We start from the raw sequence: 17,048 nt of genomic DNA on the forward strand, positions 1-17,048 counted from the left end.
CGCAGAACACAAGAGCGACCCCTGCTATACACAAGACAGAACTCTGTGGTGTTACCATGGAGATAGGTGGGGTGGAGATTGTGCTGAATCGGGGCGTGGCTTATTTTGTCCCGCTTACGGGACTCTAAATGTTGGGAGGGTCTTAAATAAACTGGAGGATTGGGCGGCCAATTGGAATATGAGATTTAACATAGATATATGTAAGGTTATGCATTGGGATCAAAAACAAGCACGCAATCTAAATTAAATGGGATTAATTTAGGGAAATCTATAATGGAAAAGGATTTGGGAGTGCTCGTAGACAGTAGACTTAGCAATAGTGCTCAATGTCAAGCAGCAAGGGCAAATAAAGTATTATTGGCATGCATAAAAATAGATGCAAGGGAAGAACGTAATTTTGCCACTGTATAAATCGTTGGTAAGACCTCATCTTGAATATGGAGTTCCGTTCTGGGCACCACTCTATAAAAAAGATATGTTGGAACTAGAAAGGGGTAACCAGTAAAGGAAGGGGTTGTTTACAGTAAGGGCAGTCAAGATATGGAATTCACTGACAGGGAAGGTTGTGGTGGCAGATTCAATAGATATGTTTAAGAAAGGGTTATATAAATTTTTTGTGGAAAAGTGTATTCAGGGATACGACCGTTAATTAAAATGAAGAATAGTAGTAGATATAGGGAAAAGATAGGACTGCAATATTGGGTCTGAAGAGATTTTTGCATAATCTGGATCAATTTCAAATATAAGTGATGGATCGCCAGAGATCCAAAATAGGTTGAACTTGATGGACTGGTGTCTTTTTTCAACCTCATCAACTATTTTACTATGTTACTGTGATGGTAACAATCAGCAGCACTTGCTAGCTGCTTTCAATTGGCTGATTGTGTACAGATCCATCCATGATAATGCTTAAATCATCAGCTTTGTTTGCTACTATATTATATCAACCTCAACGGGTCTGAACAATGTCTTCAACATTGGAGCAGAAAGAAGGAGAGGCCGATATTGAAACCACTTTAAGCTGTTATATTTATATATATATATATATATATATATATATATATATATATATAGTGTGAATTTTCTTCATCACAACTCCGGCGAACAAAGGGTTCCTTGGTCTCCCTCTGGTGTTGCTACTAAAAGGACACTACCCCAGGGCCATCTCTTCCATTGGGCACAAAAAGAAGAAAATACTTACCTTGCGGTCATGTCAGCTGGCGATCCGGTTCCCTACCTGGTCCCCTCCTCCGTGCCGTGCTCGCAGTGAATGTAGGGCGTGATGTCACGCCCTACATTCACTGCAAGCACAGCATGGAGGAGAGTGAGAACGGAGAGACTCAGCGCAGAAAAAAAAAGGGGATCGGACTTAAGGTAAGTTAAGGGTGCCCCTATATATATATATATATATATGTAAAAAAAAGTGAATATATATATATATATATATATATATATATATATATATATATATATATATATAACTTTTATATTTATTTTTAGGGGCCCCGGTGCACTGCATTGCCCGGGAGCCCATAATGTAGTTAAGTTGGCCCTGCACTACCCAATGAAGACCCTCCAGTAATCACACCAAGGTGGAGACACCGCACGACTCCGAATACAAGGTACTAAATTCCTTTGCAGCCTGCACACACAGATTGATACATATATCCTAACCGGGAGAAGGGGTGTTACATATATCTCAATGCATATTTCACCTGGCAGCACATATGCTGGTGAGGGTGGTAGTGAGTGGAGTGACTATTGCATTGGTGTAAAACCCATGAATAAAAAGCCACAGGGAGAATCCAAGATGCATTGCAGACATTGACATACAATATTCCTTAAAAAGTGCTAGTTTTGCATCAGTGTATAAAAAATCCAAAATAACCAAACTTAAGGGTTTGTGGATAAGAGTGTGGCCTATAATTAGAGTGTGGTTCAGCTGCAGGTAGGCCACTTAATAATGCTGGTTCATTTCAAAGCTGTAACTTAAAATTTTAGTTGCCCGGGGCGAGAAGGAAAACTGCCCCACCCTAGCCTCAGTTTTGACCAAATGAACCCAGATTATTCATAAACTGCTTCCCCCCCTTGAGCGTTGTGCCCTAGGTAGTCACCCCTCTTGCACAGTCCTAGTTGTGCCCCTGGTTCATTTAGTGGAACCATATTTTGTGGATAAAACTGGGGGCGGCGCATAGGAATGATGGTTTTGTATCTGCACTATGATGGACTTGAGAGGTGGAAACTTGATATGTTGGCGGTAGATAAGGTGAACCAATATGGTCATGAATTAAATTCATCATATACATTGTAAATGCCTGTCTATCAGGTTTTCGCAGACAAGGATCCCTCATCATATCATATGTGTGACGAGACAGCACTTTTAATTTCTTTGTGACCTTGCAGCTGGTCAAACCCTCAATAACTTGGACGCGTGGTGTGGAGTGTGCATTGGTGTCATTTGGTATCTTCCTATTTCTGTGCTGTGTGTAACAATGTGTCATCATCATCAGTTATTTATATAGCGCCACTGATGCCGCAGCGCTGTACAGAGAACTCGCTCACATCAGTCCCTGCCCCATTGGAGCTTACTGTCTAAATTCCCCAACACACACACACACACACACACACACACACACACACACAGACTAGGTTCAATTTTGATAGCAGCAAATTAATCTACTAGTATGTTTTTGGAGTGTGGGAGGAAACCGGAGCACCCGGAGGAAACCCACGCAAGCACGGGGAGAACATACAAACTCCACACAGATAAGGTCATGGTTGGGAATTGAACTCATGACCCCAGTGAGTCGCAGGTAGCGTTATCTACTTCAGGAACGCAAGTAGTTTAAACAGCAGGTGTGTCTGTTTGTTTATTACTCCAGAGCCGCTAGGCACAGGTAAGGTTCGCCTGCAGGTCTTTCTGAGAGCCATCTGTAAGCACCGTCTCCTGACACGCAAGTCTGTAGCTGCTTATATTACATAAATCAGGTGTGGAACATACAGACGTTTTAAAAGGTGTCTAAAAACAGTACTACACAGCAGCCATTGTTATTTTTTCCTCCCCTATTTGCTGGTCAGCATTGAGCTGAACAAGTAAACTGTTAATACGTACAAGATGGCTGGGAAACACATGAAATCTGTCAGGGACACATATAGGAAAAATAACAATTACCTTATGCACTGTTTACGCATGTCTTACACCTACATGGATATGTTCACATGCGTTCTCATCAAGATGAATGGACTTTTTCAACTGCGCTGGCGCTTGTTGCACTGGACTTGAGCAATAATTGTCAAAAACTAAACTGCAACTCAAGTGAAAGAAGAATAAGTATGATCACAATGGATAGAATGGAGTTTATATTTATAATGCCAGTGGGTACGGAGCTGAACACTATACCAGAAATGAATTAACTATTAGTATATGTTGGGCAGACTAGAGGGATATTTTGAGACAAGTGAAGACATGTATTTTGTTGGAGTTTTGTTAATGGATTTGCAGCCAGTAAAGATCAGGCGCACAGACCTGTGTAAAGCAGGAGCACTCTGGCAGATTGAAAGCAATTCATATTAATTACCCGTACAGCAATAATGTAATCAAAATGGCAGAGCACTTAGGAGGACCTGGGAAAAGTACAATAACACAATAGGAATAATTTTGTGCAGGTAAATAATAAATTAGCTTTATACCTTAAATTCATGTATATTGTGCAAAATAATGTCTTCAGCGTTGTCTGAGACTTGTGTTGCACTAAGAATCACACACTTGTACATTCTTGGTTAATAGAACCTTATGGCCGCTTGCAAAAGACATATATATTTACAGTACTTGTGGATAACTATGAATTAGTACATTACTATGCATTTCATTGTCCATTCACTGGATCTTTTACTGTCTTAAGGATAAACATTTTTTCGGAACATAATTTTAGCATGTATGTCTAATATTCAGCCGTAATACATTTCATCCCTGTGTGTAGTCTGAACTCCCTTCTTTTGTATTATATATTAAAACAGTTAGAACTGAATAGTCCCGGGATGAAACAAAGAACAGACACTGAGGTTTAACAGCCCACTGTGAATTCAGTTTATTTTGCAGGTACAGCAGAAAAGAGAGGCTCCAGCGGATGAACACAGAGAACGAAGCCCGTGCGCTAGAGGCTATATTTACATGGTCTTCAGACATCACAGTAACAGGGTAATGTCATTTGTGAAAATGTATATACAGAAAAGGAGACACTAAAGAACACCATTGCTACGATTGTCAGACATCACACTTCCCAAGTGGTATACAAGTTAAACAACACGATATTATGCTAGTGGGCTCAATCAGGCAAAGGGCAGCTGAAATTGCGCATACAGGAAAATATTTAGCAGGACATATCGCTTATGCACTCCACCATTGTGTACAGAGAAGGAGAAGGATGTCTGAGTATCAGCCATATTTAATAAGGCTGATCTAGACGAGGGATTAGTATAACCCCCCTGAGATTCAGTCTTAGTAGCGGTATGCAGGTCAGTGATAACGTGTACATTCAGCAGAGGTAGCTGCCATTTTATGCCCTGAACCATTAATCATGTGAATGCAGGCTATCAATGTGAGCAGTGACATCGGAGTGAATTGATAGGCTGCGTTCCAGCATGCTGTCCAGCCCATTCCATGGCAGCCTCCACTGTGTGGAGATGAAGGGCACTCTAAAGCAGGATAGAACAACTTTGGGTGCTTCATTAAACTACATATCCCATGATGCTTCAGCAACAGCTGAAATGCTTATGTCTGCTTTAAAGAGTATATCTACAACCCATAGTAAATCTGCAGCAGTTTTTACCGGTTGCTAGAAGTGCTTTTGTTGCATGCATGCATAAGTATATAGTGTACAGATGCAGGAAGGATGGGTAAGTCCATATCTGTTTAGTTGTACTAGAAAATAGTGCGTGCAGAACAGTTTCGGTTTGGTCCCAAAAGCTACAAATTGAAGAGATACAAAGTTTGTAAACAGAGTACCATACACTAGATTACTGAAACCGATTTCCTTTCATACACTTCCTATTTTCTGTGTGTTATATTGTGATTATAGTATTTTTAATATATATGTTTAAAGATATTATGGACTGGGTTTGAAACTTATTTTTTTTTAATATAAATTTTTTGTACCAGTTTTCACAAATGCAGCAACCATCTGTGTATTTAGGGATCATTTATCCCGATCAATGCTTGTGACTTCTGGCAGGTGGATACTTCATAGGATCAATGCGCTGTATATGCTGCAGTTAGCACAGAGTGAACGCAGCACAGGTAAACCTCCCATAGGAGGATAACGCCTAAACCCAATGTCATGAACGGTTATAGTGATGCTTTAAGCAAGTAAAATGTAGAACATATTAATGTAAAATAAAGGAATGTTGATTGTCAAATGAAATATCTTGTTACTAAACCTCCACTTTTTGTTAGTGCTTAATATTTCTAATCATTTAACATTCTCTTGTGCATATTGCCCTGAGTACTTATTGCATTATTTTTATGATGTAAGTGGACTGCACAAGAATCTTCCAGACAGGAGCATAACTAGATATTTGTGGGCCTCCATAGCAAAAATGTGTTACGGGCCACTATGTAGCACCCAATGATGAAAAATTCACATATATATGGGGCTTTGACAGAGAAAGCAGGCTACCCCTAAGCTGCGCCCCTTTGATCTACGGTCCTTGCTTCCTTTTTACAACATTAGTGAAATGCATTTTTGTGAGTGTTCCGCTCACCTGCTCTTGCCTCAGATGTATAGAGATATACATTGATAGTTGGGCAAAAGCATGTCAAGCATCAACATGAGAGTGATCCCCATATTCATGAGATGGCATCAATTCACTACAAAACAGTGACATTACTTTGTGTGTCATACCTTAGTGACATCACTAATCCTTACTGAATTGATGGGCTAGATAGTGGTTCAGCCAACAAATCCACTGCCGCCACTGAGTGTAGATGACAGATCCACTCTAATGTCATCCGTTGCTCAATAACGTGAAAAAGGTGAACTACTAAGTTATATGGCCAACACTTAATTGGAAAACAGTTACATGGGTAATTCTCACAAATTGAATTAGTTTGGCTTATCATTGTTTTTTTTTTTAAATTTCAATTTCAATTATATTGCATGGTGGCTTATAATAGTAGTTATAATAGTAGTATTTATTTTCTATTTGTACATATTGACTTGTTCTCTACATAGGGTTTGTAGCAGGGTACACCCAGGCTAGGTCATATATAACAGAATTGATATATTGATATCGCAATGAGAATGCATTACACAATGAGATTAAAATGGCAAGCATCGCTTTACAGCATTGACAGAAGTAGTAGTGACCTGATTTGAGGGTCAATTTAATAGATGAAATGATTATTGTAAAGTATGCAGCACAGGAAGCATTAATGGCTTCCGTTTCTGTGGCGCCACTTGCGGCAGGGCAGACCTTTGGCCGCCATGTTGTATCCACTTTCACTTGCACATGACTAAAGTAAACACGTCGCATTCTTAAATACTCCAAAAATAAAAACTTTCAAAGAAACCACAAAAAAAAAAAAAAAAATTGAAAAAAATGTTGCCGTAGAGGAATGTCGAAAAGAAGCCAGCTATAAGGTTAAGACAATTATAAAAATGTATTTTGTTTTTCCTTGTGAGCGAAGCAGGAATCTGTCTCGAGAGTCAGTGGATTGACTGTGCTGTAATGGCACAGGCTGTACAAATCCCCTAAAAAAAAAAAACCACCTCAGGAATAAGCATCCACATCAAAACCCCCGCATCCGTACGTAGCAGGGGTACGTTTAACTCTCTTCTCTGGAAGCCAAAGAGCTTGTTTACCCTATATGACAGGACAGTTCCATGGATCAGGAGATCAAGACTCTGACTTCTCTTTCTCCTTCTTTTTTCCTTTCTTTAGGAATGAGGGGGTGCGAAACTTCTTTTTCTTTTTGGAGGGTGATTTGGTGGGGGACCCCTCTGGGGAGGCATTGGGTACCGTCTCATTTTTCCCTTTAGGGGTTTCTGTAACTTTCGGGAGTGTTTCCTCCTGAGGAGTTTGATCGTCGTCTTTCCCATTCAGCACCATGGTCCCTTGGACCTTCTCTTCAACAGTTTCTGCGGAAACTGGGACATCCTCCTTCTTCTCTGCTTCTTTAATACAAATATAGACACAAAATAGATAGAATTATACCCTCCAAATCAATTTTATTTCTAATTAACCATTTATAAGCAGCACATGTATATTGAATATGAGCATCTCAGTGACATCACAAGTTCCTAATGAATTAATAAGCCTCATTTTCCAGAATATTGGTACAAATATAATGTGGACAAAACCAATGTTATTAATGAAACTTGTCTGCTCCAATAACTGGCATGTTCCTAGGTCTCCTCACAGCGTTCATCTCTGAAATACCTGTTGGGGTGTCCTTGGAACCGATTTGAAAATCCCCATAAAAATAGAAAAGAACTCGCTTGAGGTAGCTCAGGTGGGTATAGTTTATTAAATGGAGACAAAACTATTTCTCCATCCCTACAACAAGGTCTGTAGTTACCTAAAATGACTTCACTGCAGCTTTGCTGAAGCAATTTAATTAATACATATAAGAAAAACAACACCCTCAGTCTGCTCTCAGTTTACATGCGTCTCCTATACACAGGCATCCATTTTTGTGGACTGGACCAATATTCATAATAATATGGCCAATCCAATTTCTAGTGACATAACGGATGCTTGAGACCCAAAGGCGGGAATTCAATTGCCGGTGATGTTGCGCGTGAACATTGCGCCGTGCACTTTGCTGGCAATTATGGTAGAAATCTCCGCTCATTTTGGTGCATGGAAAAATCTCAGACCGTCCGTGAGACACTTTGGGGCATATTCAATTGTCGGGAAATCCCGCCGCGGAAAAACTATTACCGTCAATATGGTAATAGTTAGCTGGATTTCAGCTCGCGGCTCAGGGAGCTGCGAGCTGAAATCCAGCGAGCAAATTACCGTATTAACAGTTTTCCCGTAATAACGGTAATCGTGCACGGACCACGGGATTTTCAGCGTTTCCGCCGACAATTGAATATGCCCCTTTGCGTCTAATTGAATTCCCACCAAAGGGCCTCATCTAGAGCGAGGAGCAAATCCATCTGAAACAGTGCAAATTTGCACTTGGACAAACTAAGTTGTAAAGCGGGGGGGATGGGGGCTTGGAGCGATGTGTAAATACAATTTTGTGGGGAAAATATTGTCTAATTTTGCATGTAGCACACAAATATTGGCCAGTTTATTTTTACATTAAGATTTATATTTGCGCAGGGAATTACGCCCCTACCAACTTGAAATCTGTCTGCACATCTTAAATGTCCCTCCCTGCAGAGCAGAATGGCTTTGCTAACATACAAATAGCATCTTGTATCTGGATGTACTAACTGAGGCCCAAAGTTTATTCTAAGGAATATTGGTATAGCTCACAAAATGGCCGCCTCCTCTGTGTGCAGGCTATGGGCACATTTAAATGTAGCCCACAAATACAGCCCCATTTTAGCTATACTTAATTTCTCAGATATAACTATTGACTTTTATAATACTCGATTTGTGGTAGCATGAACAAATTTGACATGGTACAATAGTTCAAATTAGGGTACACTGGTGGAACACGGACTCTTGACAGAAAATACATATTGCTGGGTTTTGTTTTGGCTTTGTCAACATCACACATTTTCTTTTTACTCTTCCATTTCAGGAAAGTACGGAACAGAGGAGACATTCCTGCAGACCTCTAATTATTTCCCTGCTTTTATACTGTGGAGGAATAGCTTAGCATAAAGGCTATGGAAAAAATAATTAGCATTAAGAGCACCATTTACAAAGCAAGCAGCTACAACTATACACACCGATGTTCCAAGTTAATAAGTGTTATTAGGGAGTATTGCTGCTTTGATAGTTAGTTTGCAAGGAGTGCATTAGTCAGTGCAAAAACGGTAGATGTACTAGTCTGCAAGATAGCTCCCAATTCACTGCCTTTATAGAGGCAGGTGAGGTGCGTGCCATCGAAATGTGGTCATTTACAATGCAGAATTTGGATACCACATGATCAAGGTTAAGTCAGGACAGCCCTGCAGAATGAGGTTAGTCCAATTAAGTATATATCATTTTTTTTTTTTTCTTACAGTGAATTAAATTATTTGGTTGACAATAGGTCACAAATAAGTTTTAGCTTAAAGTGGTTTGCTTTGCATGGTAACCAAATGTCTGTGGTGTAAAATAGGAGTGATTGTTGGGGGAGCAAAAGCTTAAGGAAGGTGGAGAGTAGCAAGCCAGGCCATCTATACTTACTACAGAGACAGGTATTCAGAGTCTGAGTTGACTCCTGCCATGAGACAGCACATGGAAAGAGAAGGGGAGACATTGTGGCGACACACACACACAAAGACACAATGACAACATATGATCACAATGAATACAGAAAGAGCTAAAGAAAGAAGAGAGGAACAGGACAGAATCAAAGACTGACTAGCAGGGAATAAGAGCAATGTTCCCAGACTGAGAGAATGTACACTACTTAGTACAACCAATAGGAGTCAGTAGCGAGACTTCTTGGCAGGGTGTAAGGAGCACACTTGTATGTGAGGCTGCTCTGGATGAGATCATACACCCTGGTGAGAAGTCTCCCTTCTGGCACGTTAATCTGTTCTATTGCGATTGAACAAAACATTTAATTGGTTTGCCTAATCACAGCTTGGTGACAACATGGAATTCTGTTTTATTCATAAAATTTCTGTTCCCTATCCGCCAACAAAATAATCTGCAATAAAAACAGAAAAAAAAAATCATTCTATGCAACTAAGAAGATAACATACTCCGGATTATTTGTACCAAGCTGGTTTAGCTAATTGACATCATTTACCGGGATCATATCTATCATAGTCCCAGAACAGGACCTACCTTCTGAAGACTTGGAAGGGGACACAATCAGATCCGTGGTCTTTGTAGGAGTTCTTACAGGAGAAGTGGGCGGTGTCACTAGTGAAGGCTGGGACTCCTCATCTGCAACTTCCTTCTCTCCTGGATCTGGATCTGTAGATACAGAGGATTATGATGGCCACACCTCCTGCAATAACGCAGGCGATACTGGCCATTGGACACTGCTGCATATGTCACCCTGTAAGAAGCCAGGCACTCGATAATGAATACAATTGAAATCAATTGGATCATTACCAGGCATGTTCACAAATTCTGTTGAAAGGTTATCGCTATTGGCCTGTGTGATGGGTCATCTTCCAGGTTCGGTCCAAAAATGATACGGTTGCTCTGGCTGAGCACCAAGCGACCACATCTGGTGCAATTTGGGGCGCCCTTGAACTCTACTCAGCAAATTCAAGTCATTCCATAGTTCATTGGGGGAAGGGGGAGTAGTGAAAACTCATCACACTAACTCTATATATTTACTTTAGACTCGTGTCTATAGGGAGATTATTCAGGATTTGCCTGGATAATGGAACATGGCTTTGGTTGATCATGACGTGTGGGTGGATGGGAGACCAACAAGATCTGTTTGGTGAATGAGATGGATCCTAGGTCATGCCTACCATCAATAGCACTCTTCTTCCTCTCCACCTCTTTCTTATACTCTTCAAGCTCTTGGTCGGTCAACTGGCTAAAAGGGTTGGGTGTCTCTGGTTCTGGTGAGATCTCTTCCACAGGCTGCTCCGTGATTTCTGTTTCTGTTTTGGAGGCCAGATGGCTGTCTGCAGACTGGAATTAGAATATGGTAAAGAGTTTCTCCACCTTCAATTTGTTTGCACCCATCCCTTTTAGACACCCCTGTGATAATAAGTATTTTATTAATTATGCTTATCTCCTCAGCAAAGATGACTCATTGACATGAACTTACCTGTCCTCGCTGCAGTCTCTACATAATGTTCAGCTACCAGCGGCAGACAAGCTATCAAACAGGTTGGCAGACTTGTGTCTCCAGCTTGAGATCACTATAATGAGCCATTATACATAGCACATATTATTGCAGCAGGGATGCTTGTGAAGTCCCGCTAGAAATAGCAGAGCTGAATCCAGAGACTGCAGACAGCACATTCATCACTGGAATCACCAGTTCATAAGACAATTAGCACTACATGAGTTTCTAAAAAGTGTGTGTTGGAAAGGAGTATAAATTAGTTAGAGGTGGGTTCAGTAATAACAGTCTTAAAACAGAAGGAATTCACATGACCTAGGTGAAAGATACCATTGTTTTGCAAAACCTATCAATTGGAATTATTAGATTTTGGTTGAAGTAATACTACTTCATTACAGGATCACGTGAATAACTAATGTTCAAATATGGCTATGAGTGTATTTTTTATAGCACAAGGTCATTTGGCTCCATTTAGCCCACCTGTAGTTTCAAGAATGGTTTATTCATGATGGTCTTTGTTTTCTCCATTCACTGTCTCTCTTTTGCAACAAGATTTCCTGTCAGTCTTTACTTATAATCACACCGAGGTACACAAAGTAAGGCTCTATTGAAGCATAAATTACTAGGTCGTGCAAGCATATAGGAAAAATGTATGTACCGGACTTCTGCTTTTATCTGTTATCACACTGGCTAGTAATTGAGACTGTGGTCCAGCAGACTTCACATCTTGGCGATTCTGCTCTCGGATCTGTAAAAGAAAAAAAAAATGTTATAAATGACAGCTCCGTCAGATTCTAACATATTCATTATGAAAATATACAGCATGCTAACATTCTAGATGTTGTACATAGCAGGCATAGCTCATATTACTCCACAGATGTTGTAGATCTGTAGCTCAGTGGGCTGCTGTATCCCATTGTACCAGTGGTGGACAAAGGCAGTAGAGGGCCCCATGACAAAAAAACAATATATATAGCCATTTTAACTAGGAGTTTTAGGTTTACAGAGCTTCCCAAGATTTACAATTTATACTACTGCCTTAGGTACCAAAGACTGGTATATTCCACTTTTCTGATCTAATTATTTAGTGCAATTAATGTCTGACTCTAATTTTAACTACCATATTTTTAGCTATGTTCTGATGTCACATTGTGCTACAAATAACTTTTGAATGATTAGTACAAACAGACTTGATTTGAATGTTGTAGGGGGAATGTGAGCTGCTGTAGTTAATAGCCCAGAGCTTTGAGGAGCTGACTAGGAGCTGTATCCACAGCTTTGCTTCTGTCCATAGGATGAATCATGTCCTCCACTCTGGCCATAGGATGACTCGTATCCTTCACTCTGGCCATAGGATGACCTGCCGTATCCTCCACTCTGGCCATAGGATGACCCGTATGTACCACTCTGGCCATAGGATAACCCCTATGTTCCACTCTGGCCATAGGATGACCCGTATCCTCTACTCTGGCCATAGGATGACCCGTATGTTCCACTCTGGCCATAGGATGACCCGTATGTTCCACTCTGGCCATAGGATGACCCGTATCCTCCACTCTGGCCATAGGATGACCCGTATCCTTCACTCTGGCCATAGGATGACCCACTGTCACGAACTTACCTGTCCTCGCTCCAGTGCTGAGGCTCTCAGCATCGGAACTCTCACTTCAGGGTATTGGCGGTCACATGATCGCTAGTTCAGGGCGGGGAATTTGAATCTGCAGCAGTACTTAAACCTCACTCTTACACTCAGTGAGTGTCAGAGTAACTTGTATGCTTCCTGGCTCCTGGTTCTTCGTGAATCCCTGCTACTCCTCTGTTCCAGATCTGATTCCTGTGTACCAGTTCCTGCTTGTGCGACCTTCCCTATTCTCCGTTATTCTTGTGCTCCTGACCTGGCTTGTCTGAGTGGTTCCTGCCTCCTGATTCTGTACAGCTAGTGTACGTTTGTGTACCAGTCCCAGCTGATCGACTACTCTCCTATCTGGTCACTCCCTCCACCAGTACTACATTGTGAGGCGAACCAGTGGACCGTGTCCTGCGGCTCCCGGCAGCTAAGCCCATCCTGTGTTGCGGCGCTTCTTGGTGAACACCGTGGAGTTCGTTAGACTCCGCACCTCTGGAATCCATTGTTAATTGTGATTAGTACTAGATTCAGCTACTCCGTTACACCCATATCCTCCACTCTGGCCATAGAATGACCCACATGCTCCACTCTGGCCATAAGATGACCCATATACTCCACTCTGGCCATAGGTTGACTTATATCCTCCTCTCTGCCCATAGGATGACCCACATCCTCCACTCTGCCCATAGGATGACCCATATGCTCCATTCTGGTCATAGGATGAGGGACCCACCTTGTTCCTGGTCTCTAAGACTTCACGAGGGTCGGTGAAGAGTGGCACAAACTGGTTGGGGTTCTCAATACGTATGGGCATCCCACTGCTTGGCTTCACAACCTCGTCGGCTTTCAGCCACTGTGGGATGAAATATAGTCGTGTCACAGGTAATCAATATAAAGTGCTTTTAATGCATGAGAATGGTGAAACTATAAATTTTTTTGCATTACTTATTGCACAAATAATTTAACTAAAAATAACAAAGGAAAAACTAATGTATTACTAATAATTTGCCCTGTATGCCATATACAGGTTGACATTTACAAATTAAATATTAATGAAAATTTCCTTAATTAAATACTTCCTGTTATAAGTGACTTCCTGAAAAATTTTGGCTCTTTTTTCGGTAATCCCTAAGAACCCAGGTAATATTTCTTGACTGAAGGAAGATTCCAGACGCATTTATATCCACTAAAGTCATCTCAGATACTGTAGTATAAGTATGTGAGTGAGTAATGAAGTGTTTTTGTCATAGGGGTCAAGAAAAAGGTATTTAGGCTTTCTCCCAATTTATCAAAGTTTGGCCAGTGTTAGCTATCACCAGGCTAGTACATGCTTTGTCGATTTACCATGGACAGTGGTGGCCAGTGACAGGTCACACATGGGCAGACGCGCCCTGGACCCTTACCGCTGCTAGCCAGTATTGCCGGGGAGTGGAGTATCACTCAGCTGAACTGGCAAGATTTTTTTCTTAAATTGGAGTGAAACTACATTTTTTATCACTGGTACAAAATCTAGGTTATTGCTGGAGCATAGTAAATAAGCCCCATAGGCAGTAGAAATAGAGAAGAAGTGGTTCCACTTACTTTGTCAAATAAGAGAATGACTCATGAAATTGTGAGCATTAAAACATGACCATAAAATAATGCATTTTTCATATTTGTCCATAATTAATTGTACCAGGAAGCTGATGCAATCTGAGGACTTTCAATCTACTAGAATTCCCCATGAAAGAAATCCTTGCAAGGTCCTGAAGTCTACACTTACAGAGGGGTTACCATAAATATATTGAACCGACACTGCACCATACAAGTAGAGCTCTCCCAATGTCACATGACTCCTTACCGTGGTCTTACTCCTCTGGCTGCTTACGTTCTCCTCTGCCACATTGACCCGCAAGTAAGTGTTAGGCGTATTTAGCCAGCGGGTCTTCTCCTTCTGCTGTTTCTGAGCGTGCTGCCGTAATGTTGAAAGTGGGACACCTTCCTCTTCAAAGAAAAATGCAGTAACTGTGGCCGGGATCTCCACATCGCTCTTGTGTCTCGTCTTTTCTTGCACAAATGGGTGCCGGTATGTATAGCCTGTACGGTAACCCTACAGGGGATAAATCACACTAAATCAATATATCAACGATTTTAGGTCTCCCAAAATTGTGAAATTAAAAATCTTTAACACCCATATGATCTGAAGTTTCCTCTGGCAATAAATTCCATTTTGTATTTCCTTTTGGGTGCTCTATACAGTAAACTAGTTATAGCAAACTATCCCAATGATTAGTTTCTAATAATGGTGCCTGGATAGGAGAAGCCCAAAAAGAGTTACGATCTCATCCCCCCATTGTCCAAGGAAGACAAGAGACCCATTGTTTTAAAGATAATGGATTCTGCTCTTTCAGTTGCATCATTGGGTCAAATAAAACAATACTATTACTTCCATCCGAAAGGCATACATAATGCTAACATTAGATCACGCACTGTTTTCACAATGGTTTCAGTTTAAATGGACAGTTGGGTACCTTTTCCTGAAGCATATTATTTATTATTTATGGGAATAAAGAACTTATTGAGGTTGTTTAATTGCAGAAAATGATGTGCACTCACCAAATTATCCATCATTCTCATTAAAGCCTCAAATTCATGTTCCCCCAATCTGCTCTTCTGCATGGGTCCGAACATGCCTCCAGCCCAGCCGACTGTGCCCACCTCGTGTGGACGATACTTTTCCCGGTCCATGAGGATCAGATTCTCCGGCCCTCCTGCGCTAGGCACTGCTGAGACCTTAAACACAAAGCTGTTTCTTAGAAACGTCCTTCATAGTTTTTAAAAAAAAAAAACATTCCAAGGATATGAGTAAAGACAGGGCTGGGCTAGGTCCAGATATCAGCAGCTCAGGTCTGAGCATTAAACACAGAACAGTCCTCCAAATTATTACTTTTTAATATACTGAAATTGTTGTGTGACCAGCATAGCTCCGGCCCTCCTGCGCTAGGCACTGCTGAGACCTTAAACACAAAGCTGTTTCTTAGAAACGTCCTTCATAGTTTTTAAAAAAAAAAAACATTCCAAGGATATGAGTAAAGACAGGGCTGGGCTAGGTCCAGATATCAGCAGCTCAGGTCTGAGCATTAAACACAGAACAGTCCTCCAAATTATTACTTTTTAATATACTGAAATTGTTGTGTGACCAGCATAGCTATAGTGCATAAACATTTCTTCCATTTGTAGCAGTAACTATGAATGCAGTGAAGTTGGTGGTGGGCAGTGACTGGCTGGCAAATTCTAGACTCAGCTCAACAGCCTATTAGGAACATTTTAAAGGAATAAAATATAGGTAGCCCAGCCCAAGATAGCCCACTATGGGACCAGCCCAGTGGGCAAATGCCCCCTGCCACCCCAGCCCAGCCAGCCCCTGGTGGTGGGGTTGGACATGGGGTCTTTTAGGAAACTAACAACGTCCTTTGAGAAGTGGAAAGAGAAATAAATGATTCTGGCCAGACATACAGTAATCCTGCTGTTTGGATCACCACTTTCGGCATCACTATAACCTGTGGAAGGTGACCACACACAGGCAGATACCAGTCATTTTCCTATTTCCTCAGGCATTGTTTTGAGGGCACGCACACACCACAATAGTTGTAAAGTTCTCTTATGTTTTAATCATTTACAGCTTAAATTTTGTTTCCCCAGAAAAGATTTAGGGACATATATCTAGGTTTAGAAAAGGGCCCGCAATTGTAGCACTCAATACGTATATTCAGATCATGGTTGTTGGACTCAGGACAGGCTGGGGCTTATAGTTCCCACTGTCCTGAGCTATTGTGAAGAGATTGAGGAATTGTCGATCCAAGCAAGGTGTAATTGGTACCGATGTGCAAATCACTGCGCTGGTGTGGGCTTGCCAAAAGTTGGGTGACCAGTAAGATGTATGAGCAACTTGTGGCTTCAAGCGGAACAAGTGATTTCACTGTGACCTTTCTCTGGTTATTGTATGTGTCCCTTTGCCTGTGGATGCAGGGCTTTCTCCTGGTATATACAGAGAGGTGTATCCCCCTACCCCACGGTATTGTAACAGCAAGCATCAGGAATACTGGAATCCAAATAAGTACATTTGTGTTTATATTCCTTATTTATCTTTAGGACTGTTCCTGATTTTGGCAATATTCTTTTGTCTTGTATACTTTCTATTCATTCTCTTGTACTATACATACTATATTTCTAAAGTTAAAAAAGAGTTGTGCAAATATACAGGAAACCACAATTTAGAAAGACATTCAGAGTATAGCGTTTCAATAACAGTAACTCAATATACTGTACAAGATTCAAAGACAGTCCCAGTGGGACCCAAGGTGACATTATTTATGAGGTATAGGGGCAGTACCACGGGGTAATAAGCAATCTAATGGCAATGAATTGTTTGATAGGTTAAAGAATTAGTCCCTGAGGAGCAACACAACCAAATTAAAAGGATCATTACGAAATAGACAAAGATGAACAGACCAG

General features: G+C 41.0%; 1 protein-coding gene across 4 annotated transcripts in view; it reads right to left on the reverse strand.

Annotated features, from left to right (window-relative positions):
* Positions 1-6,181: 6,181 nt before the first annotated feature.
* Positions 6,182-17,048, reverse strand: part of ADD2 (adducin 2) — a 57,337-nt gene continuing 46,470 nt past the window's right edge. For 3 of the 4 annotated variants that reach the window (XM_075207434.1, XM_075207435.1, XM_075207436.1), the window contains 7 exons: positions 15,150-15,326; positions 14,395-14,643; positions 13,288-13,407; positions 11,586-11,675; positions 10,605-10,770; positions 9,961-10,092; positions 6,182-7,172 (listed from right to left, as the gene is read on the reverse strand). In XM_075207434.1, coding sequence (XP_075063535.1) covers positions 6,895-7,172; positions 9,961-10,092; positions 10,605-10,770; positions 11,586-11,675; positions 13,288-13,407; positions 14,395-14,643; positions 15,150-15,326 — 1,212 coding nt within the window. In that variant the 3' untranslated portion in view covers positions 6,182-6,894. Of the gene's footprint in view, positions 7,173-9,351; positions 9,386-9,960; positions 10,093-10,604; positions 10,771-11,585; positions 11,676-13,287; positions 13,408-14,394; positions 14,644-15,149; positions 15,327-17,048 lie in introns of all 4 variants that reach the window. The other variant, XM_075207437.1, reaches the window with a different exon arrangement.

Source organism: Mixophyes fleayi, chromosome 4 (genome assembly GCF_038048845.1).
Source record: "Mixophyes fleayi isolate aMixFle1 chromosome 4, aMixFle1.hap1, whole genome shotgun sequence".
In the NCBI taxonomy this organism is placed as follows: Eukaryota; Metazoa; Chordata; class Amphibia; order Anura; family Limnodynastidae; genus Mixophyes; species Mixophyes fleayi.